The sequence below is a fragment of the Pseudophryne corroboree genome, chromosome 2, assembly GCF_028390025.1.
Source record: "Pseudophryne corroboree isolate aPseCor3 chromosome 2, aPseCor3.hap2, whole genome shotgun sequence".
NCBI classification, from domain to species: domain Eukaryota; kingdom Metazoa; phylum Chordata; class Amphibia; order Anura; family Myobatrachidae; genus Pseudophryne; species Pseudophryne corroboree.
Genome location: NC_086445.1, coordinates 907054892 through 907079981, shown reverse-complemented (window position 1 = coordinate 907079981; position 25090 = coordinate 907054892). Strand labels below are relative to the sequence as shown.

The window sequence follows — 25090 nt, the reverse complement described above, 5'->3', positions numbered from 1 at the left end:
TGGATTGCCGTTACCAAATTCAGTAAAGGCCCATTCCACTAGGAAGGTGGGCTCTTCTTGGGCGGCTGCCTGAGGCATCTCGGCATTACAGCTTTGCCGAGCGGCAACTAGGTCGGGTTCAAACACCTTTGCAAAATTCTACAAGTTTGATACCCTGGCTGATGAGGACCTCATGTTTGCTCAATCGGTGCTGCAGAGTCATCCGCACTCTCCCGCCCGTTTTGGAGCTTTGGTATAATCCCCATTGTCCTTACGGAGTCCACAGCATCCTCTAGGACGTAAGAGAAAATAAGATTTTAAACCTACCGGTAAATCTTTTTCTCCTAGTCCGTAGAGGATGCTGGGCGCCCGTCCCAGTGCGGACAAATTCTGCAAGACTTGTATATAGTTGTTGCTTACATAAGGGTTATGTTACAGTTGAGATCAGTCTTTAGCTGATACTGTTTTGTTCATACTGTTAACTGGTTGTGTATATTCCAGGTTATATGGTGTGGATGGTGTGGGCTGGTATGAATCTTGCCCTTAGATTAACAAAATCCTTTCCTCGTATTGTCCATCTCCTCTGGGCACAGTTTCTCTAACTGAGGTCTGGAGGAGGGGCATAGAGGGAGGAGCCAGTGCACACCCATTCTAAAGTTCTTTATAGTGCCCATGTCTCCTGCGGAGCCCGTCTTTACCCCATGGTCCTTACGGAGTCCCCAGCATCATCTACGGACTAGGAGAAAAAGATTTACCGGTAGGTTTAAAATCTTATTTTTTCTCTGTGTGTTTCAGTCACCCTGTATCACTTAAATCCTCTGTTGGTGCTCTGCATTTGCAGTCGCTTTACACATGGGGTTTTTGTCCGGTACTGTGTATGGCTATATTGTACTGTTACGCCCTACAGCTATGTTCCCAATAATGTCTACTGCACAGGGCGGGAAATCTGTGGACGCTCCTGCGTCATACAGTGCTGACGCCACGGATTTATCTGAGGAAAATATTTCAGCTGAGGGTCCAGGTACAGGGTGCTCTGCACCCCCCAGTCAGCCTGCAGCACCGGTGGCACACCAAGACCCACCTTGGGCTGTTTTTTTCTAATATGCTGACTACGCTGGTAACAAGACTTACGCCCCTGTGGGACCTCCTGTGCCATTACAGCCACATATCGTCCCTGTAGTTATTCCGCCATGGGTGGATAATCTGTCGTCTCAGTTACAGCAATTAAATCAGTCTTTGGTTAAACAAAAGCCTAACCCTCGCCCTCCTAGGACCAAAGGGTCATCTAAACGGGCCATTTCTTCCTCGCAATCCACTCATGTTTCGGATACTTCTTCCGATGAGGATGGGGAATATACTGATCCCTCAGACACTGATTCAGCTGCTTCTGATGAGGAATCTGCAACACAGGTTGATGTTCCTGACCTAGTGGAGGCTATCAAACTGATTCTTCAGATTGATGATGAGATAGACCCTCCTGTTACGTCTAAGAAACCTGATAAGTTCAAATGTCAGGAGGTTACTAAATTAGTTTTACCACACTCTGACCATTTAATTGACATGCGTCAGGAATCCTGGGAGTCTCCAGGAAATAAATTTTCCGTGTCTAAAAAGATGCTAGCTCGTTATCCTATCTCGGCAGAGTTAAGTAAAAAGTGGGAAACCCCTCCTCCAGTGGACTCACATGTAGCCCGTCTGGTGGTGTCGTCTACTCTGCCTGTTACCTCTCTGAAGGAACCGAAGGATAAGCGTGTGGAAGGCTGCTTGAAGTCTATTTACACTCTTGCGGGTGCTGTACATAGACCCACTATGGCAGCCTCTTGGGCAGCAAAAGGTATTGAAGCATGGATTCAAGCAGTTGAAGCAGAGCTACCTCTGAATTTTCCTGATAGTGCCAGACAATGTCTATCATATATTACCACAGCCTCCCATTACATTCAAGAGGTGGCCTCTGATGCTGGTGTTATGGCGGCAAAGCGTCTACTACGTCCATTCTGGCTCGCCGGATTCTGCGGTCCTGGTCAGTGGACCTGGACTCTAAAAAGACCTTGGAGGTGGTCCCCTTTAAGGTAGATATACTATTTGGGGAAGATCTTAACAAGATTGTGACTGACTTGGCTTCTGCCCAGACTGCGTTTCTTCCAAGTACTAATCCTTCGACTCCGAAGGCTAAGAGTACCACCTTTCGTTCCTTTCGGCCTCCAGGTAAAGCAAAGGGTCAGGCATACCCGAGACAACCTCGTGCTTCCAAAACCTCTAAGTCCAAACCTAAACGTTCTTGGGCCGCCCGTCAGCCTGCTTCCAAACCGGACAAGCCTGCTGCATGACGGGGCGGGCCTCCCTCTGGGGGACCCCAGGGTGGGAAGCCGACTTCTACACTTCGCCCAGGCATGGTTACAGACCACTTCGGACGCCTGGGTGCGGGAAGTTGTCTCTCACGGATACGCCATCTCTTTCAGGAAACATCCCCCTCGCCGGTTTTGCTCGACGGTTATCCCTTCGGATCCGTTAAAAGCAATTTGGTTGTGCAATCCCTCCTGGACACTGGAGTGATAGTGCCAGTGCCTTTGTCTCAGAGAGGCAGGGGGTACTATTCCAAGCTGTTCCTAGTTCCGAAGACGAATGGATCCTCCCGGCCCATTCTCAACCTCAAATCGTTGAACAAATTTGTGACGGTATCCAAGTTCCACATGGAAACTCTTTGCTCTATTGTTCTGGCTTTGGAGCCCAAGGATTATATGGTATCCCTGGACATACAGCATGCTTACCTACACATACCTATTGCCGTGTCGCATCAGCAGTTTCTGCGGTTTGCTATTGGCAACCTATATTATCAATTCCAAGCCTTGTCTTTTGGACTGACTACAGCTCCTCTGATCTTCACCAAGGTCATGGCAGTCATGATGGCCATTCACCGTCGTCAAGGCATCAGGATCCTGCCGTATCTGGACGACTTGCTGATCCGAGCGAGCTCCCCAGAGGTTCTCATCCGTCATCTGGAACTGACAGTCCAATTCCTACAAGCCCACGGATGGCTCATCAATTGGAAGAAATACTCGCTGGTCCCTGCTCAGAGCATGGTGTACCTGGGGGCATTACTGGAAACACACAAACAGCGTTTGTTCTTGTCTCCAGAGAAGGTCCTGAAACTTCAGGACAGGATAAGATGCTTCCTCTCTCACCCAATAGTGTCGATACACTTGGAGATGCAAGTACTAGGCCTCATGGTGTCAGCTTTTGACATGGTAGTGTACGCTCAATTTCACTCTCGCCCTCTGCAGAGGTTAATCCTTTCCAAGTGGCACGGCCTGCCCCACCGGATCATGTCTCAAATGATCTCCTTGTCTCCGGACGTCTGTCTGTCACTGAGCTGGTGGCTACAGGGCCAACAATTGAGCAGGGGTCATCCCTTCTGGATCCCCAACTTGGTCCTCATAATGACGGATGCCAGTCTGCGGGTTGGGGCGCAGTGCTGGAGCAACACTCTCTACAGGGTCGGTGGACCAAGGAGGAATCTCTCCTCCCGATAAATATTCTGGAGTTGCGGGCAGTGTTCAATGTGCTAAAACTGGCCCTGCCTCTGGTACAGAACAGGCCTGTTCAAGTACGGTCAGACAACGCCACCACAGTGGCGTACATAAATCATCAAGGCGGCACTCGAAGTCGCATGGCAATGATGGAAGTGTCAAAGATCCTCCAATGTGCGGAACGCCATCTGCCAGCCATATCGGCAGTGTTCATTCCGGGGGTCCTCAACTGGGAAGCGGGCTTCCTCAGTCGTCATGACGTACATGCCAGAGAGTGGAGTCTTCATCCGGAAGTCTTTCAACTCCTAGTGGACAAATGGCCCTACCAGATGTAGGCCTGATGGCGTCTCGACACAATCACAAGGTTCCGGTCTTCGGAGCACGGACAATGAATCCTCAAGCAGCGTTCATGGACGCACTGGCGATTCCATGGAACTTTTGGCTGTCATACGTGTTCCCTCCTGCCCAGGGTAATTCGGAAGTTCAAGCAAGAAGGAGGAATACTACTTCTAATCGCTCCAGCGTGGCCCAGACGGCACTGGTTCTCAGACCTGCAGGGTCTCTCGATAGAGCATCCTCTTCTACTTCCTCAATGCCCAGACCTCCTCGTTCAGGGCCCTTGTGTCTACCCGGACCTGGCCAGACTGGCTTTGACGGCGTGGCTCTTGAAGCTTTACTCCTGAGGGCCAAAGGATTCTCAGAGGCGGTCGTTCAAACTATGTTGAAATCCCGTAAACCGGCTTCGGCTCAGATTTATTATAGGGTCTGGAATTCTTACTTCACCTGGTGTGCTAATAAGAATTAAGATGTGTACAAGTTCAGCACTGCCAGATTTTTGGCTTTTCTGCAACAAGCCCTGGATTTAGGCCTTCGCTTGGCCTCCTTCAAGGTTCATATATCTGCCTTGTCGGTGTGGTTTCAGAGAAAAATTGCATCTCTTCCTGACGTTCATACTTTCACTCAGGGTGTTTTACGGATTCAGTCTCCCTATGTCCCTCCTGTGGCTCCATGGGATCTGTTGGTAGTTCTTAATGCCCTGCAAGAGTCTCCATTTGAACCTCTTGAGTCTATTGACCTTAACTGTTTTAAGCTTAAGGTCGTTTTTCTGTTGGCTATTGCCTCTGCTAGGAGGGTGTCAGACTTAGGTGCTTTGTCCTGTCGTTCACCTTTTTTGATTTTTCACCGTGACCGTGCAGTTCTTAGAACTCGCCCTGGTTATCTACCTAAGGTGGTGTCATCTTTCCATCTTAATCAGGAGATTGTGGTTAAGGCCTTTATCTCTCCTGGTTTGTCCTCCAAGGAGCGGTCTTTGGATGTGGTACCGGCTCTCCGTAGCTATGTGGAGAGGACTGCCTCCATCAGAAGGTCTGACTCTCTTTTTGTCCTTTTTGGTTTTCACAAACGTGGAGCGTGTCCCCAGAACAATTGTGCAAGGCGGCTACGTGGTCCTCAGTGAACACGTTCATAATACTTCCGCCTCCCAGGGTGCTTCCTTTGGACGCTGGGTTCTTGTGCCCGCTACACTGCGTCCCCTCCCATGAGGAACAGCTTTAGGACATCCCCGATGTATTCCCTGTTGAATCCCAGTGTACCCCGCTGCAGAAAAGGAGATTTATGGTAAGACATACCATGGTTAAATCTCTTTCTGCGAGGTACACTGGATTCCACAGGGCGCCCACCCTGACGCACTTAGCTTCTTTGGGTTTTTATGACATTAGCCGCTGGTACCTTCTCCTGTCGTGAGAATGTGGTTATCTGTGGCTACTAACTATTGTCGTCTCTTTTACCTGCTAGTGCATTGGACTGGTTAACAAAACTGAGCTCCAGTGCCTGGAGGCGGGGATATAGAGGAGGCGGTGCAGTGCATCCTGGGAACAGTCAAAAGCTTTAGTCTGTTGGTGCCTCGAATCAAGATCCATCTCTACACCCAATGTATTCCCTGTAGAATCCAGTGTACCTCGCAGAAAGAGATTTAACCATGGTAAGCCTTACCATAAATCTACTTTTTGCCTACAAAGAAGATTTTTTTTTTATTGAAGAGGATATTCTAATTAGTTGAAAGCAGTGGAGATTGTGTAGGAGAACACCAGTGCACATAAATGCGTGAGGGCGTAGAATCTAATGAGACTCTAGCAGTTACTGTGTGATGACATTGTTACTGCACATTATCAGTCTAATTTAGGTCCGGTCGGAGCTGCGGCCGCTGTTGCAAAGTACCGATTGTTTGTAATTTGAGTATATGCACAGAATCTGTTCTGCTCAAGCGCGAATGGGCCCTTGCTACATAGGATGCAGAGCGGCAGCAGACTATCAGTGATTGAACGTCAGCTGACGTCGTCTGTGGGGCCAGGAAGGGGTGTCGATCACGTCTGTTTATGAAAACGGAGGCGTGTTGCCACCGTTTAGGGGATGGGAAGAGGTCAGGAGTCTCCGTCACAGGCACTTGCGACGTGTGGCACCACAGGTGTTTATAAATGTTTATAAAATGAATATGGAAACGAGTGCACGCCTATTATTTTACAAAAGTAAGAGCAGTTCCACATGTATAAACACATTCTGTGTATTGTAAATGACCTTCACTCTGTCGCTCTCTCTAATGCTTAACTGTATTGTCTCTCAGCTTTCATCAATACGAATGCAAGGACTCCTCCTATTAACTTTTATAAAGCACAAGCATATTCCCTTCATACAGGACATTCGTACCAACTACATCCGCACTGGACTCTACGGCTACTGGGTAAGTGCTGTACAGATAAAAAAGGCCTATAGCACCTTTGGTATTTGGGAAGCATTATGTGCAGGTGCACACAGGTGCTGAGGACTTTGCGATTATTATTATTATTATTATTATTCTTTATTTATATGGCACCACAAGGGTTCCGCAGCGCCCAATTACAGCTTACATAAATAATTAAACAGGAAAACAGCAACTTACAGTTGATGACAGTATAGGACAAGTACAGGGTAAATAAACATAGTTACATCAGCAGATGACACTGGAATAAGTATCAGGTGGCTGGCTCCAGTTAGCGTCTCTATCCTTTTCCGGATGGCAGCTTAACATAGCAAGCCCTTAGCCTAGAAAATCGCAGCTGCGTAGGCATTACTGTTAAACATGAACTAGGCTCCTTGCGAGTATCGAGAATCAGCTGGCGTAAAGATAGTGAAGTCATCATTATCATCAAATATGATAATTATGGCCATAACTATATGGTGTGAAAAGAAAAGAATGAATTAATGATTTGCTCTGCCACCCACCATCGGTAACCAGCTCCAGTGCTGTAGCTTGGGCTGGTTTCTGGTAAAGCATGGGAACAACATGCACAGGATTCTCCTGCAAGAGCAACAACCAATACCAGGATATGCCACTCTGGCCTTGTTCTACGATATCACAGCGCAGGTTGCCAGTGTCATAATGTGAAACCAGACCCGCCCGCTCGGTACAGTGCAGAATTACCTACAGAAAATCAGGTCCACAAAAATCATGCCATACCCCTGTGGCTCTTATTTATTTTATTTATTAACAGTTTCTTATATAGCGCAGCATATTCCATTGCACTTTACAATTGGAACAACAGTAATAGAATAAATCTGGGTAATAACAGACAAAGGTAGGAAGGCCCTGCTTGCAAGCTTGCAATCCATAGGGAAGCAGATCTAGTACACCTGGTGCGGGGACTGTCAGAGTAGTAATAATAATAATAATAATAATTTTATTTATATAGCGCTCTTGCTCCAAACAGGATTTGAGGCGCTTTACAGACATCAAAAACAATGCACATAATACAGAAGCTTAATACATCAGTACACGAGCCACACAGACATACAAATGAAAACCTAGAACGCATAGAGTTAGAATAATGCAGGATTGGTGTAGGCATTTTGGGTAATAACTTCCATGGGTTGTGTATTCCAGCCTTACAAGGTACAAGGCGAGGCAGCCATCTTGGGCGCATTGCGTAGGATTACCCTGGGTGGAATAGTCTATCCCTAAAAGAGATGACTCAAAATGGGGGTGATTGCAGTGTCCTAACGCTCAGAGTAGGGTCCCAACAAAACTATCAGTAAATACGTTTTTAAGTTTACCCCTTGTATGGCACTGCAGGCACTTGGTAATCAGTAAGCGCTACTGTGGACCTAGAAGTTTCAGCAAGCCTGACGGCTGTTGACTGGACATGCTGGCACTTGTATACCTGCAAGCACCGACATGCCTTTTTGTGCAATAGTATCCTGTTGCTTGTGGAACTATTAGTATCAGAATATTTTGGTACCCAGGGTCCACTGGAAGATGTAGTTTCATAAATTATACCTAAGCCCATATTGTGCTGAGCATAGTATTTGTAGATGACTTATTTCAGATTAGTTGCTGCATGGTTCAAGCAAACCTTGAGCAGAGCCACTGCTGCCCAGTACCACGTAGATCTGACTGATACACACCGGACCATCAGCGTTTTACTTTGATCGACGGTTTGCATTATTCGGTGAACATGCATGCTGTGAGGAATGTCAGATGTCAGAGAAGGAGTGGGGCTAGTGGGCAGCCGTGGATGGCGTACTTACTACACAGTCCCCATGAAACACAGTACTTCCAAATGCCCCTTAATCCACCTGAACCACCATTTAAACAGGATACGGTTATGTGACCGACCGACGGTCACTATATCGACGCTGAAATCCCTTGCCGACTAACAGGAACTATACCCACTCGCAAATGGGCTTTGTTGTGCTCGCCCCCCGCCGGCAATGTGGTGACCCAACCCAATTTAAACATGTTTTTAACATAGACCAAGCTGTATAGCCATGGTTGCAGATTTTACAGATGGGAGTCACTTCGCCAGCCACATGGGGGTTGCAGTTCTGATTTGAACAACATTGCACATGCACAGTGCAACAACAAAAAACCACACACACACACACACACACTATATATATATATTTATATGATGTGCTATAGCTGCTGCTCTGTGCTACATAGCTTTGCGACACCCTACTAATAATTGTTGGTGTTTCCGGGGTTGATGTTCTGCATATGTGTCGCAGGGCAACAAAGGAGGGGTGACGCTGCGCATGTCTGTATACGGACACATGCTGTGCTTCATGAACTGCCACTTGCCTGCGCACATGGAGAACACCGACCAGAGGCTGGATGACTTTGAGAGGATGCTGGAGGCACAGCAGTTTGATGGGGAAAGTGTGGGTAGCATTTTGGACCATGAGTAAGTATCTACAAAGTAAACTGGCTGGAAAACATGGCTGCTGCTGTTTGTGTGTGCTATCAGTAAGCACGGCACATTGGGCCTAGTTTTCTGCTATGCACATCCATTAAATGCTATTTATGCCTGTTTATGCAGATGGTTTCTGAAAGCTTTTCCATTTGTACAGTCTGAGACTGAAAGGGGCATCTCAGTAAAGCCTCACCCCAAAGTACAGACGACTCTGACAAGTGCACAAATTATTCTGTGCCCCTCATTTGTATATTACAGCACTTTGGTGCTGTTTGTCTTTTTATTTAAATTAGTTTTGCAGTTCTGCAAACCCAGAATTATATGTGCCAGGCTAATTCAGAGATAAACTTGCAGTATGTGGGGATTACAGTACACAATATTAACTAGAAAAAAAGTGTATATGGTGCTATAATAATAAGCAGCTGACAGATCTTGGGTTCTAGTAAATATACCACTCCCTGTTTTAGATACCAGCAGGTCTTTACGTCCTCCACAGGGTATATCGTACACCATTTATCTTTACAACATGCTGACCTGCAGTCCAATGCTGCTTGCCTGAAATGTGGTGTGGAAGACTGAGGCTTTTGGCACCTGTTGTGGGATTGTCCTACAGGTGGAGCCACGCTCATCTTGGCTTCTCTGCTGCACCTAGGTGCACCATGGTTTATTAGCATAAGCCCTTCATCTATTGTTCTCAGCTGCAATACAATACAGAGAGAACAATACAGCAGGGGATTAAGTTCCGACTGCCCTGGCTCAATTAATCCTATTAAAGGTAAAGATGAAGAGGGCTCCATCTGTATGGTGTCCCCTTCTGGATCAAAATTTGGGGTGGTATTCTATCTACAGCCCCCTCTCTTCCTCCATTATCACCTAGAATTTGTCTATTTGGTTTAGATTTAGAGGAGACACATTCCCTGGTGCCTTACCACTAAACTTTATGCCCTACCACCATGGCTAAGGTTATTGTGGCAAGTTCTTGGTTTGCACCTAATCCTTCTGACACATGCTAAGTGAGATAGATGGTGTCTTTCCATGCTGGGTAGGGGAGAGGGCTCATTGATGGACTCCCAGACTATCTGTATTATTACAGTGTTCAGGTTGTGGTGTTGTGTATCCTTGCCAGCTTTCAACACCTTGTTAACAGCTCATTTGTCCGATAGTTTTCTCTACATTGTATTTTCACATTTGTTGTTTTTCTTGACGGGTGAGTTGTTTGTGTTACTATTTCTCTGCGCACCTGTAGTAGGTTTCTAACTGCAATGCTCTGTTTGCATTTGTGTTCTGCGTACGTTGCTGATGACGACTTGTTTGTTGTTTTGTTCTGTATTGTTTACTAAAAATTTGAATATAAAACACCTGATTTTAAAAAAATAGGCAGCTGATGCATGTGGGTCCGGATCAAAGTATTATAAGATATATAATATAATCAGCAAATTTCTAACCTGAAACATGCAGTTACATTAAATGTAATATTTTAGTTGTTTTTACCCCCACATTTAATTATCCACTTATAGTAATTTGCTTAATACTTTGATTAGTAATTGTCCATGTGTTTTTAGAGACAATGCTGTTTAATCATATTCTTTGTGAAATCCATGATTACATTCTTGTCTTCTCTTCTGCCAGTCTCGTGTTCTGGTTTGGGGACCTGAACTTTCGGATTTCAGACTTTGGGATCCACTTCATAAGAGAGGTTGTAAATAGCAACAGGTATAATCTGCTCTGGGAAAAGGACCAGGTAAGCCAGTTCAACATCATGCAGTCATGTGACCTCTTGTCCGCTGAGCATGCATTGATTGCTCTACATTGGAATGTTCTAAGCTGTCTACAGGTATTAGTGACCATGCAGTCTTTGTTCTTGTTGAGGAAAGAGGACCGCACACCACTTCTTCCATGTTTCCATCCTCTTTTTTGCTTTGCAAAACTATTTTCAGACGCATCCCTTGTATGGTAAGGTGGGTACACACTAGGCAATGTGCTCGGTGAGCAACATCGCCTAGTGTTTCTCTCCCGGGCTGACCGACGGCGGGCATACACACTGTGCGATATCACTAATGATACCGAACAGTGACATCATGCCACGGCCGGCTGGAGCATGCAGCTTTGGATGATGAGTCCAAATTGAGCTACATGCACGTCCGACACCGAGGGTTGTTAACAATCCGCAGGACCGCGCATCGTTCACCGGCACTGGCATACACGCTCAGAGTGGGAAAATGAGCGATATAGTTCACTATATCGCTAAGTGTGTACCCACCTTTAGTCTTACTTAAAATACATTATTAAAAATAAGTTTCTCTGACGTCCTAGTGGATGCTGGGGACTCCGTCAGGACCATGGGGACTAGCGGCTCCGCAGGAGACAGGGCACAAAATTAAAAAGTTTGACCACTAGGTGGTGTGCACTGGCTCCTCCCCCTAGGACCCTCCTCCAAGCCTTAGTTAGGTTTTTGTGCCCGTCCGAGCAGGGTGCAATCTAGGTGGCTCTCCTAAAGAGCTGCTTAGAAAAAGTTTTATTAGGTTTTTTATTTTCAGTGAGTCCTGCTGGCAACAGGCTCACTGCAACGAGGGACTTAGGGGAGAAGAAGTGAACTCACCTGCGTGCAGGATGGATTGGCTTCTTAGGCTACTGGACACTAGCTCCAGAGGGACGATCACAGGTACAGCCTGGATGGGTCACCGGAGCCGCGCCGCCGACCCCCTTGCAGATGCCGAAAAGAGAAGAGGTCCAGAAACCGGCGGCTGAAGACTTCTCAGTCTTCATGAGGTAGCGCACAGCACTGCAGCTGTGCGCCATTGCTCTCGGCACACTTCACACCAACGGTCACTGAGGGTGCAGGGCGCTGGGGGGGGCGCCCTGGGCAGCAATGAGAAATACCTATTCTGGCTAAAATACATCACATATAGCCCCTGGGGCTATATGGATGTATTTAACCCCTGCCAGGTTTTCAGAAAAACCGGGAGAAGAAGCCCGCCGAAAAGGGGGCGGGGCCTATTCTCCTCAGCACACAGCGCCATTTTCCTACACAGCTCCGCTGCTAGGAAGGCTCCCAGGCTCTCCCCTGCACTGCACTACAGAAACAGGGTAAAAACAGAGAGGGGGGGCACTTATTTGGCGATATTAACAATATTTGAGCTGCTATAAGGGGAACACACTTATTTAAGGTTGTCCCTATATATTTATAGCGCTTGGGTGTGTGCTGGCAAACTCTCCCTCTGTCTCCCCAAAGGGCTAGTGGGGTCCTGTCTTCTATCAGAGCATTCCCTGTGTGTCTGCTGTGTGTCGGTACGCGTGTGTCGACATGTATGAGGACGATGTTGGTGTGGAGGCGGAGCAATTGCCTGTAATGGTGATGTCACCCCCTAGGGAGTCGACACCAGAATGGATGGCTTTATTTATGGAATTACGTGATACTGTCAGCACGCTGCAAAGGTCGGTGGACGACATGAGACGGCCGGCAAACCAGTTAGTACCTGTCCAGGCGTCTCAAACACCGTCAGGGGCTGTAAAACGCCCTTTACCTCAGTCGGTCGACACAGACCCAGACACGGACACCGAATCCAGTGTCGACGGTGAAGAAACAAACGTATTTTCCAGTAGGGCCACACGTTATATGATCACGGCAATGAAGGAGGTTTTGCATATCTCTGATACTGCAAGTACCACAAAAAGGGGTATTATGTGGGGTGTGAAAAAACTACCGGTAGTTTTTCCTGAATCAGAGGAATTGAATGAAGTGTGTGATGAAGCGTGGGTTACCCCCGATAGAAAACTGCTAATTTCAAAGAAGTTATTGGCATTGTACCCTTTCCCGCCAGAGGTTAGGGCGCGCTGGGAAACACCCCCTAGGGTAGATAAGGCGCTCACACGCTTATCAAAGCAAGTGGCGTTACCGTCGCCAGAGACGGCCGCCCTCAAGGATCCAGCTGATAGGAGGCTGGAGAATACACTAAAAAGTATATACACACATACGGGTGTTATACAGCAACCAGCAATCGCCTCAGCCTGGATGTGCAGTGCTGGGGTGGCTTGGTCGGAGTCACTGACTGAAAATATTGATACCCTGGATAGGGACAGTATTTTACTGACTATAGAGCATTTAAAGGATGCATTTCTATATATGCGAGATGCACAGAGAGATATTTGCACTCTGGCATCAAGAGTAAGTGCGATGTCCATATCTGCCAGAAGAAGTTTATGGACGCGACAGTGGTCAGGTGATGCGGATTCCAAACGGCATATGGAAGTATTGCCGTATAAGGGGGAGGAATTATTTGGGGTCGGATCTGGTGGCCACGGCAACAGCCGGGAAATCCACCTTTTTACCTCAGGTCACCTCCCAGCAGAAAAAGACGCAGTCTTTTCAGCCGCAGTCCTTTCGTTCCTATAAGAACAAGCGAGCAAAAGGACATTCATATTTGCCCCGAGGCAAAGGAAAGGGTAAGAGACTGCAGCAAGCAGCTCCTTCCCAGGAGCAGAAGTCCTCCCCGGCTTCTGCAAAGGCCTCAGCATGACGCTGGGACCTTACAAGCGGACTCAGGGGCGGTGGGGGGTCGCCTCAAGAATTTCAGCGCACAGTGGGCTCACTCTCAGGTGGACCCCTGGATCCTGCAGGTAGTATCTCAGGGTTACAGGTTGGAATTCGAGAAGTCTCCCCCTCGCCGGTTCCTAAAGTCTGCTTTGCCAACGTCACCCTCCGACAGGGCGACGGTATTGGAAGCCATTCACAAGCTGTATTCTCAGCAGGTGATAGTCAAGGTACCCCTTCTACAACAGGGAAAGGGGTATTACTCCACGCTATTTGTGGTACCGAAGCCGGACGGCTCGGTAAGACCTATTCTAAATCTGAAATCTCTGAACCTGTACATACAAAAATTCAAGTTCAAGATGGAGTCACTCAGAGCAGTGATAGCGAATCTGGAAGAAGGGGACTTTATGGTGTCCTTGGACATCAAGGATGCTTACCTTCATGTCCCAATTTGCCCTTCACACCAAGGGTACCTCAGGTTCGTGGTACAAAACTGTCATTATCAGTTTCAGACGCTGCCGTTTGGATTGTCCACGGCACCCCGGGTCTTTACCAAGGTAATGGCCGAAATGATGATCCTTCTTCGAAGAAAAGGCGTATTAATTATCCCTTACTTGGACGATCTCCTGATAAGGGCAAGATCCAGAGAACAGCTGGAGGTCGGAGTAGCACTAACCCAAGTAGTGCTCCAACAGCACGGGTGGATTCTGAATTTTCCAAAATCCCAACTGATCCCGACGACACGTCTGCTGTTCCTAGGGATGATTCTGGACACTGTTCAGAAAAAGGTATTTCTTCCGGAGGAGAAAGCCAGGGAGTTATCCGAACTCGGCAGGAACCTCCTAAAACCAGGGAGAGTGTCTGTGCATCAATGCACAAGAGTCCTGGGAAAAATGGTGGCTTCTTACGAAGCGATTCCATTCGGCAGATTCCATGCACGAATTTTTCAGTGGGATCTGCTGGACAAATGGTCCGGATCGCATCTGCAGATGCATCAGCGGATAAAATTGTCGACAAGGACAAGGGTGTCTCTGCTATGGTGGTTGCAGAGTGCTCATCTGTTAGAGGGCCGCAGATTCGGCATACAGAACTGGGTCCTAGTGACCACGGATGCCAGCCTGAGAGGCTGGGGAGCGGTCACACAGGGAAGAAACTTCCAGGGAGTGTGGTCAAGGCTGGAAACGTCTCTTCACATAAATATACTGGAACTAAGAGCAATCTACAATGCTCTAAGCCTGGCAAAACCTCTGCTTCAGGGTCAGCCGGTGTTAATCCAGTCGGACAACATCACGGCAGTCGCCCACGTAAACAGACAGGGCGGCACAAGAAGCAGGAGGGCAATGGCAGAAGCTGCAAGGATTCTTCGCTGGGCAGAAAATCATGTGATAGCACTGTCAGCAGTGTTCATCCCGGGAGTGGACAACTGGGAAGCAGACTTCCTCAGCAGACACGATCTTCACCCGGGAGAGTGGGGACTTCATCCAGAAGTCTTCCACATGATTGTGGTCCATTGGGAAAGACCAATGGTGGACATGATGGCGTCCCGCCTCAACAAAAAACTGGACAGGTATTGCGCCAGGTCAAGAGACCCTCAGGCAATAGCTGTGGACGCTCTGGTAACACCATGGGTGTACCAGTCAGTGTATGTGTTCCCTCCTCTGCCTCTCATACCCAAGGTACTGAGAATTATACGGCAAAGGGGAGTAAGAACGATACTAGTGGCTCCGGACTGGCCAAGAAGGACTTGGTACCCGGAACTTCAGGAGATGCTCACGGAAGATCCGTGGCCTCTACCTCTAAGAAGGGATCTGCTTCAGCAGGGACCGTGTCTATTCCAAGACTTACCGCGGCTGCGTTTGACGGCATGGCGGTTGAACGCCGGATCCTAAGGGAAAAAGGCATTCCGGAAGAGGTCATCCCTACCCTGGTCAAAGCCAGGAAGGAGGTGACTGCACAACATTATCACCGCATTTGGAGAAAATATGTTGCGTGGTGTGAGGCCAGGAGGGCCCCGACGGAGGAATTTCAACTGGGTCGATTCCTACATTTCCTGCAAACAGGATTGTCTATGGGCCTCAAATTAGGGTCCATTAAGGTTCAAATTTCGGCCCTGTCGATTTTCTTCCAAAAAGAATTGGCTTCAGTTCCTTAAGTCCAGACTTTTGTAAAAGGAGTACTACATATACAGCCCCCGGTTGTGCCCCCAGTGGCACCGTGGGATCTCAATGTAGTTTTGGATTTTCTCAAATCCCATTGGTTTGAGCCACTCAAATCGGTGGATTTGAAATATCTTACATGGAAAGTAACCATGCTACTGGCCCTGGCTTCAGCCAGGAGAGTGTCGGAATTGGCGGCTTTATCGTATAAAAGCCCATATCTGATTTTCCATTCGGACAGGGCAGAATTGAGGACGCGTCCTCAGTTTCTTCCTAAGGTGGTATCAGCGCTTCACCTGAACCAGCCTATTGTGGTGCCTGCGGCTACTAGCGATTTGGAGGATTCCAAGTTGCTGGACGTTGTCAGAGCATTGAAAATATATATTTCAAGGACGGCTGGAGTCAGAAAATCTGACTCGCTGTTTATACTGTATGCACCCAACAAGCTGGGTGCTCCTGCTTCTAAGCAGACGATTGCTCGTTGGATTTGTAGCACAATTCAACTGGCACATTCTGTGGCAGGCCTGCCACAGCCTAAATCTGTCAATGCCCACTCCACAAGGAAGGTGGGCTCATCTTGGGCGGCTGCCCGAGGGGTCTCGGCATTACAACTCTGCCGAGCAGCTACGTGGTCAGGGGAGAACACGTTTGTAAAATTCTACAAATTTGATACCCTGGCTAAGGAGGACCTGGAGTTCTCTCATTCGGTGCTGCAGAGTCATCCGCACTCTCCCGCCCGTTTGGGAGCTTTGGTATAATCCCCATGGTCCTGACGGAGTCCCCAGCATCCACTAGGACGTCAGAGAAAATAAGAATTTACTCACCGGTAATTCTATTTCTCGTAGTCCATAGTGGATGCTGGGCGCCCATCCCAAGTGCGGATTGTCTGCAATACTTGTACATAGTTACTGTTACAAAAAAATCGGGTTGTTTATTGTTGTGAGCCATCTTTTCAGAGGCTCCTACGTTTATCATACTGTTAACTGGGTTCAGATCACAAGTTGTACGGTGTGATTGGTGTGGCTGGTATGAGTCTTACCCGGGATTCAAAATCCTTCCTTATTGTGTACGCTCGTCCGGGCACAGTATCCTAACTGAGGCTTGGAGGAGGGTCATAGGGGGAGGAGCCAGTGCACACCACCTAGTGGTCAAACTTTTAAATTTTGTGCCCTGTCTCCTGCGGAGCCGCTAGTCCCCATGGTCCTGACGGAGTCCCCAGCATCCACTACGGACTACGAGAAATAGAATTACCGGTGAGTAAATTCTTATTTTTAGTATGTGTAAAACAATTTAATAAGAATAATGATTTCCAAACCTTGGAAAGTTTACTTCATATTGGGCCAGCTCCAAGGACTACGGACCAGCAGCATTTTTCATATGTTCTCCTCACAAATGTAGTCATTATAAGGGTTTGTTTTAAATACTATAATGAACAGTTCTGAAAACATGCAAAGATAATGGTTTAAAATACACACAGTATTCCGTAGCAAGCGATCACATCCTAAGTGTTATTTTCATAACAAAGTTTAGAAAAAGGAAGTAATCATGTGGTTGCTATGGATTACAAAATCTTCCTGTACATTTATGGGCGATCTTGAGTCGCACGCAAAGTGGCTACAGTTGCGACAGCTACGGAAGCCAGATTTCCTACCTTATGCTAATGCAAGAATCCATAGGGCTAATGTGTGGGTTTGTGGGGTCCTGTGCGATTGCATTGTCAACACCCAGCTCCTGCCCCAAAACGCATTATTTCACAGAAAGATATAACCGGCCAGGTTTCATCCAACTCGGAATAGAATGGAGATACACAAAAAACTCTTTCTTTTTCATCCACTAGGGGCCACTGGAGTACTCTTGGGATATGGACGGCTTCCACAGGAAGAAGGCACTGAATAAATTAATTTTGAAACTACTCCTCCCTTCCATATCCCAGAGTACCTCAGTGTTTTTTCTGTGCTCGACACAGTTAGAAGGCTTGTGGAGTTTGTCCACATTCATTGGAATTTTCTTTTTTCAACGATTTCCACATCCCTTCCCCCCTTCCAATAGGCGTGGGTCCGGGATAGTGGAAGCTGCTACAGAGCAACTGTGGGTGTCGGGCCTCTCTAAAAAGAGCTCCCTCACACCACGTGCAGGCTGCCTGCAGGAAGCTAGACGGAGCTTGAACAAGAAGCCCCGTCATAGCCCTCACTACAGGGAGTCCAGGTATGTTGGGTTGGGGCGGCCAGCTCACGCTGCCGCCCCGCTGTGTGGGGAACTGTATTGGGGAGAGCAGAGCCGGCCCTAGCCAATTTGATGCCCTAGACAAAATTTTGTCTGGTGCCCCCTAGCTGCGCCGCTAGTTCTGCATCTGTACCTGCAACGCTCAGGTAGTGGGGCCCACCGGGGGGTTACCCTGTGGGCCAGTTCAACTCTGCACAATGCCACACAGTAATGACCATAATACATATAATTCCACACAGTAAAGGAACCTTACACATATGCCCCACATTAGTAATGCCCATAATACACATAATGCCACACAGTAATGCACCTTACACATATGCCCCACATTAGTAATGCCCATAATACACATATACTGCCACAGATACTGCCACACTTGCTGGTTATACAAAAAGATCAGTATCAAACATGTAGAAACTGTCCATTCTCTTCACTATTCAGTGTGTTTGCTGGTGTCTGTTACTCCCGTTAACTGCATGCACTTTACTTTATACTGTGGGAGCTAAATGCTCTGCCCTCCAGTCTGATGTGTCCAAAAGTCACGCTGCACTGATGTTTCATATAGAAATAGCACAACGCAACTTACTGACCACGTTACAGTGCTAGATGGCAGGGGAATTTTACGGTATGGACTGACTAGGAAATAAAGTGTGGGGAGAACACTGCCCATGTTATGTCCCTGCAGACACCTGGGGTTTGCACAGGGATAAGGGACACACACAGGATGGCAGGGTCCCCCTCCCCCATGTGCACAAGCAGTATAGGTGATGTCAGGTTTCTGTGAAGCAGTCTTCCAAAATACATGTGTTCTCATAAGAAGCCATCCAGTAATAACCTTATATAGTCAGTAAAAATGTCACAGGTCCAGGAATTGCATTTACTGGGCTTCTGCTGTCTGTCTGAGGTCTCACAAGTCAGGGGCATTCAAGCATGTCAGAGGAAGTTTAAGGCACAGTGTGCATTTTTTTTTGACAAATGTAAACAGCAGTGTATACAAGTACTGATTGAATACATTTGGAAAGTAACAGTTAGTTTGCGGACTGTCCCTCTCAGCATGAGATGCTGCAGGGACATGCTTGGATGCCCCTAGACATGCTTGAATGCCCTAGGCAAATGCCTAGCCTGCCTATAGCTAAGGCCGGCTCTGGGGGAGAGCCCGCCGCCGCTTCCAGCACTGACACCGCTGACAAGCCCCGCCGTTACCCGGAGCCGCGCGTGCATAGGCCGCTTCACGGCTCTATGCTATGCGCTCTCCGGCTCCCGCTAGCCGCCGCCGCATCGAACGAGATCCCCGTCCCCCCCCGTCCCGGAGCCGTGCGTGCATAGGCCGCTCCACGGCTCTATGCTGTGCGCTCTCCGGCTCCCGCTGGCCGCCGCTTCCAGCTCCGCCGCATCTAACAAGCCCCGCCGTCCCGGAGCCACACGTGCATAGGCCGCTCCATGGCTCTATGCTGTGCGCTCCACGGCTCCTGCTAGCCACCTGCCGGCCTCTTCACAGGCATGTAAGCCGGCTCCGTGTACAGAGAGCAGTACACGGAGCACGGGGGTGGGGGTGGGGGAGGCACATAAGAAAGTGCAACAGTGATGCAGGGGTTTTTAGTAGGCTATTAAGCCTTGTATCAGGATATATATATATATATATATATATATATTTGCAGTTTAGTGGGGATAATCTGCATTTTTTGTGTTATACTGGAAACTTGGCATATTTAACCATGCTTCCTGATTTTTTTCCTGTCTGTTTCAAGAGTTCCTATACTACATCTCTACTAAAGGCGCAGGGGTGTTAGGGGAATTTGGGATCAGGTTTTTCATATTACTGGCATGCACTGCACTTTGCCAGATATATATATATATATACAAGAACCTTAGTTCTATTTACTGAGTCGTGCGAATTGTCTGTGTTTGTAGTTGTATTGTCTGTCTGCATAATGAGTAAGGCACCAGCAAAGACTAAAAAGCAATTTCCTTGCCATGTCTGTAAAAGTGTGTTGCCTGATGGATCTACCACATGTACAGTATGTTTTGTGAATTCAGCTACAAATACAATTTCCACTCCAGTTTTAAAGCCAGTTTCATCTCTGGACCCTCCATGGGCTATGCTTGCAAATGTCCTGGTTGGATTGCAATCAGAATTGGCCGTCACTCGTCAAGAGCGGGAAGCGGCAAGATCTGAGTCTAAGATGAGACCGCTAGAGTTACCAGAGGGTTCTCAATCTTACCAAAAGTCCAAGTCCACCTTGGGTGGAAAGGATAAGTTTCTTTTGTCTTATAATTTGCCAGTTTCTGCTATGCTAGACCTCACTGCGGATCAGGGTGAGGAGGGCGAAATAGACCAGCAGTCAGATAGTGACGATTTTGACAGCCCAGGCATTGATAATCTCATCAGAGCGGTGCGTCAGTCTCTGAAGTTTACAGAAACTGAGGAGCCTCTGACAAATGATGAAGTAGTCTTTACTAAACGACAGAGAGCTCCGATGTGTTTTCCTGATCGGAATCTCTTAATAAAATGTTACTAGAAACACGAAAGAATCCGGATAAACGGTTTTCTATACCTCGCAGATTTAAGTCGAGTTACCCGTTTCCAGAATCCATGACAGCTACATGGGAGAATCCGCCATTGGTGGATTCGTCCGTATCTAAGCTTACAAAGAAATTAACCATACCAGTACCAACTGCTACTACGCTTAAATACCCTTCAGACCGTAAAATAGAAGCTATGCTAAAGTCCATGTATATAGCAGCAGGAGTGCTGCTAAGACCTGGGTTGGTTGGCATTTGGGTAACTAAGGCGCTAATGGTATGGATAAAAGAGCTTAAGTCGGCTCTACAGGACGATCATCTTATACTTCTCGCTGATCAAATCTGTGAAGCTGCTGACTATCTATGTACAGCTTCTACTGACGTCTGTCAGCTCACTTCTCGCCTTTCATCATCGCTAGTCACAGCACGACGAGCACTTTGGCTGCGTTCTTGGCAAGCGGAGGCGGAGGTCAAAAAAATTATAGAGGCCGTTACCTTACGGTGGCGAGAAGCTGTTCGGTCCTGAATTGGACAGATGGATTTCTGAGGCCACGGGAGGAATGTCTGTTTTCTTACCATTGCCTCCAACGGTACCTAGACGCAAATACTCTGGTCCGGCGTTCAAATCCTTTAGACCTCAGTCCTTTCGTGGGCGGGGCAGAGGAGCGGCTACGCTTGGTAGAAGAGGTCGGGGACGTGGTGCCCAACAAACCAACACAAGTCGTCAAGATGCTAAGGTCGCCAACAATACAGTGGCATGACGGGCTCCCAGCCCATCTCGGATCTCCAATTGTGGGAGCACGCCTTCAGACGTTTCAGGGGGCGTGGCTTCAGACATCCACAGATGGGCGGATCTGCAATTTAGTGTTAAAAGGTTACAAAATAGAGTTCGATTGTCTTCCGCCAATGCGGTTTTTCAGGACAGGTCTGCCTGTGTTGGATAACAAGAAGGCGGTTCTGCAGATTGCTATTCAGTCTCTGATGAATGCAGCAGTTTTGATTCCGGTCCCTGTACAACAACAGGGGCAGGGTTATTATTCCATTCTGTTTGTGGTACCGAAGCCGGATGGCTCGGTCAGGCCAATATTGAACTTAAAGGGCCTCAATCAGTACGTCACTTACTACAGATTCAAGATGGAATCTCTGCGGTCAGTAATTGCAGGTTTAGAGCCACAGGAATTCATGATTGCGCTGGATCTCAAAGATGCGTACCTACACATTCCGATTTGGCCACCTCATCAGAGGTTCTTGCGGTTTGCAATACGGCAAGACCATTACCAGTTTCAGGCTCTACTGTTTGGCCTTTCATCAGCGCCTCGGGTATTCACCAAGGTGATGTCGGTGATGATAGCTCATCTCAGTTCCCTAGGAGTAATAATTGTTCCGTATTTGGACGATTTGCTCATCAAGGCTCCGTCTCAGCAGATGCTTCTCCAACAGGCGTTGCTAACATACAATGTACTAGTTCGGCACGGTTGGATAGTCAATTTCAACAAATCACATCTGGTTCCGTCTCAGCGACTGCAATTCCTAGGTATGATTCTCGATACGGTAAATCAAAGAATTTACCTACCAGAACAGAAAGTACAGGTCATTCGTCATCTAGTACAATTAGTACTCAAGCCACGCACAGTCTCGGTACATTTGTGCATTCGCCTCTTAGGCACAATGGTGGCGGCTTTCGAAGCGCTTCAGTTCGGAAGATTTCACTCACGTCCTTTTCAACTGGATGTGCTCGCACAGTGGTCGGGCTCGCATCTGCAGATTCACCACAGGGTGAAGTTGTCGCCACAGGCCAGAGTGTCTCTACTCTGGTGGCTCAAAGTACACAATCTAACCGCAGGGAAACGGTTCGGCATCTGGAATTGGATAATTCTATCGACAGATGCGAGTCTCAGAGGTTGGGGAGCTGTAGTTCAAAGTTATCGGCTCCAGGGTCTCTGGGCAGATCACGAAAGATTGCTGTCTATAAATGTCCTGGAACTCCGGGCAATTTACAATGCGCTACGACAAGCAGTGCACATGTTTCAGTTTCAGACTGTTCAGGTGCAGTCAGACAATGCGACAGCGGTCGCATACATCAACAAGCAAGGAGGAACGAGAAGCCGCATGGCAATGCGGGAAGTAGCTCGGATCCTCAGGTGGGCCGAATATCACCAAGTGATATTGTCGGCAGTGTTCATTCCAGGAGTAAACAACTGGGAGGCAGATTATCTCAGTCGTCTGGATTTTCATCCAGGAGAATGGGCATTAAATCCAGAAGTGTTTCACATGTTGGTCCAGAGGTGGGGTTACCCTCAAGTGGATCTGATGGCATCTCGCCACAATCACCAAATGCCCCAGTATGTGTCCAGAACGAGAGATCCAAAGGCGGTGGCGGTGGATGCTCTCACAGTCGCGTGGCCGTACAGCCTCGTGTATCTGTTTCCACTGTTTCCGCTGCTCCCTCTGTTGCTAAAATGGATCAAGAGAGAGTCCGTCAGTCATACTAGTGGCGCCTCATTGGCCTCGGAGAGTTTGGTTCTCGGATCTCCGCGGACTACTCGCAGACGATCCTTGGCCGCTCCCACTACGTCCGGACCTGTTACAACAGGGTTCGTTCCTTTACCCCTATTTAGCGCAGCTGCGTTTGACGGGGTGGCTGTTGAGACCGCCCTCTTAAGAAGAGAGGGCATTCCTGAATCTGTTATTCCAACCATGTTACGAGCTAGGAAGCCTGTTACGGCAGCTCATTATTACAGAATCTGGCGTGCTTATATAGGTTGGTTTGAAGCTCGAAAGTTTCCGACATCATCTTTCAAGTTATCTCGTCTTTTGTTATTTCTACAGATGGGGTTAGATGGAGGACTGTGGCTATCCACACTAAAAGTGTAGATATCTGCGTTGACAATTTATTTTCAAAGAAAATTGGCTCTATTGCCGTCGGTACATACCTTTCTGCAGGGTGTACACAGAGTACAGCCTCCATTCAGTGCCGTAACTAGACAATTTAGCACTGTGTGCAAGAAACAGCATCCGCCCCCCCCCCCCCCCCCTCCCATGTTTTGAAATTAATTTCACCTCTCATCCACCCGCGACCCATCAATCACACAATGCTAGTTACGGACATCAAAAATTAGGGGTGTGGCTTCATGGAGCATCCATTAGTCACATAACTCCGCATGGTAGCGCCCGTTACTCACACTACACCGCACAGTAGCCTCTGTTACTCACATCACTCTGCATGGTAGCACCCATTAGTCACATTACACCACACGGTAGAGTCCATTAGTCACGTTACGCAACATGGTAGTGTCCATTAGTCACCTTATGCAGCATGGTAGTGTCCATTAGTCACGTTACGCAGAGCGGTGGTGTCCATTAGGGGCAATACACAGTGCGATAGCTTCGGTCAATCACATTACACAGCACGGCAGTGTCCGTCGCCACATTATACAGCACAGTAGCGTCCATCGGCCACATTATACAGCATGGTAGCGTCCATCGGCCACATTATACAGCACGGTAGCGTCCATCGGCCACATTATACAGCGCGGTAGCGTCCATCGGCCACATTATACAGCACGGTAGCGTCCATCGGCCACATTATACAGCACGGTAGCATCCGTCGGCCACATTATACAGCACGGCAGCGTCCGTTGGCCACATTACACAGCGTCCGTCAGCCACATTACACAGCATCCGTCGGCCACATTACACAGCACGGTAGCATCCATCGGCCACATTATACAGCACGGCAGCGTCCGTCGGCAACATTACACACCACGGCAGCATCCGTCGGCCACATTACACAGCACGGTAGCGTCCATCAGTCACATTACACAGCCAGCAGCATCCGATAGTCACAGACAGCAGTACTCCATGTGTATGTGTATACACACACACACACATACAAACACATTAGATTAATGTATGTGCAGTTTTTGGAGGGTTTTGGGTTTTGTTTTACAAATCTTTCCACTGAATTGTACACAGTGATTTGTTTTAAAAATCACTGAGACACATTCCAGGATGAGTAAGATAGACTGGCCTTGTGGTTAATGTTATTTAGTTTACTGCCCGAAATAGTAATAAACACATAATGGACAGTACCTACATGATAAGAGTCTGTACGAGGGATAGAGAGGAGGAGAGAGACTTCACTCCTGTGAAGGCAGCAGCAGCCGTCTATGAGATGAGTCATCTCCAGTACCCGGCAGTGTTTGCACAGTGCTTAGAAGAGCAGGAGGAGGGGGGCGGCCTGAGCAGAGGGGGACTGAGTGTGGGGAGAGAGCTGCGCCGCTGCCTGCTGTGACTAATGTAATGTATATTAGCAGCGCTGCCTCCGGCAGGGAAGGTGCCGGGCGCAGCGCTACTAATATTACATTACACTACAGCGGGCAGTGCTGCAGCTGGTGAGGAGAAATTAGTGTGGAGCGGATGGTGCGCCTACAGCCTAACTGCGCTGTGTGCAATGCCCCCTCGCACACACGTAGTTACGGCACTGCCTCCATTCATTCCACCTACAGCGCCATGGGACTTGAATCTGGTTTTAGATTTCTTACAGTCCTTATACTTTGAACCCTTACAACAAGTGGATATTAAATTTCTCACTTGGAAAACTATTTTTCTTTTAGCCTTAGCTTCAGCAAGGCGTGTTTCGGATTTGGGTGCTTTGTCGTGCAAGCCACCGTATTTGGTGTTTCATGATGACAAAGCGGAACTTCGGACGAATCCCGCTTTCCTACCAAAGGTAGTGTCATCTTTTCACATCAATCAACCAATAGTAGTTCCTGTGTTGTTAACAGGAGACTCTGGTAGGTTGGATGTGGTACGCGCATTACGCATTTATGTATCCCGAATGTCGACTGTTCGTAAGACGGATACGTTGTTTGTTCTCTATGATGCTGCCAAGATGGGTTGGCCAGCTTCTAAGCAGACCTTATC

General features: G+C 47.9%; 1 protein-coding gene across 4 annotated transcripts in view; it reads left to right on the top strand.

Moving 5' to 3' along the window:
* Window positions 1–25090, top strand: part of INPP5K (inositol polyphosphate-5-phosphatase K) — a 159699-nt gene that overhangs the window by 95972 nt on the left and 38637 nt on the right. For all 4 annotated transcript variants that reach the window (XM_063956085.1, XM_063956083.1, XM_063956084.1 and 1 more), the window contains 3 exons: window positions 6127–6243; window positions 8547–8722; window positions 10361–10472. In XM_063956085.1, the coding sequence (XP_063812155.1) occupies window positions 6127–6243; window positions 8547–8722; window positions 10361–10472 (405 nt within the window). The remainder of the gene's footprint in view (window positions 1–6126; window positions 6244–8546; window positions 8723–10360; window positions 10473–25090) is intronic.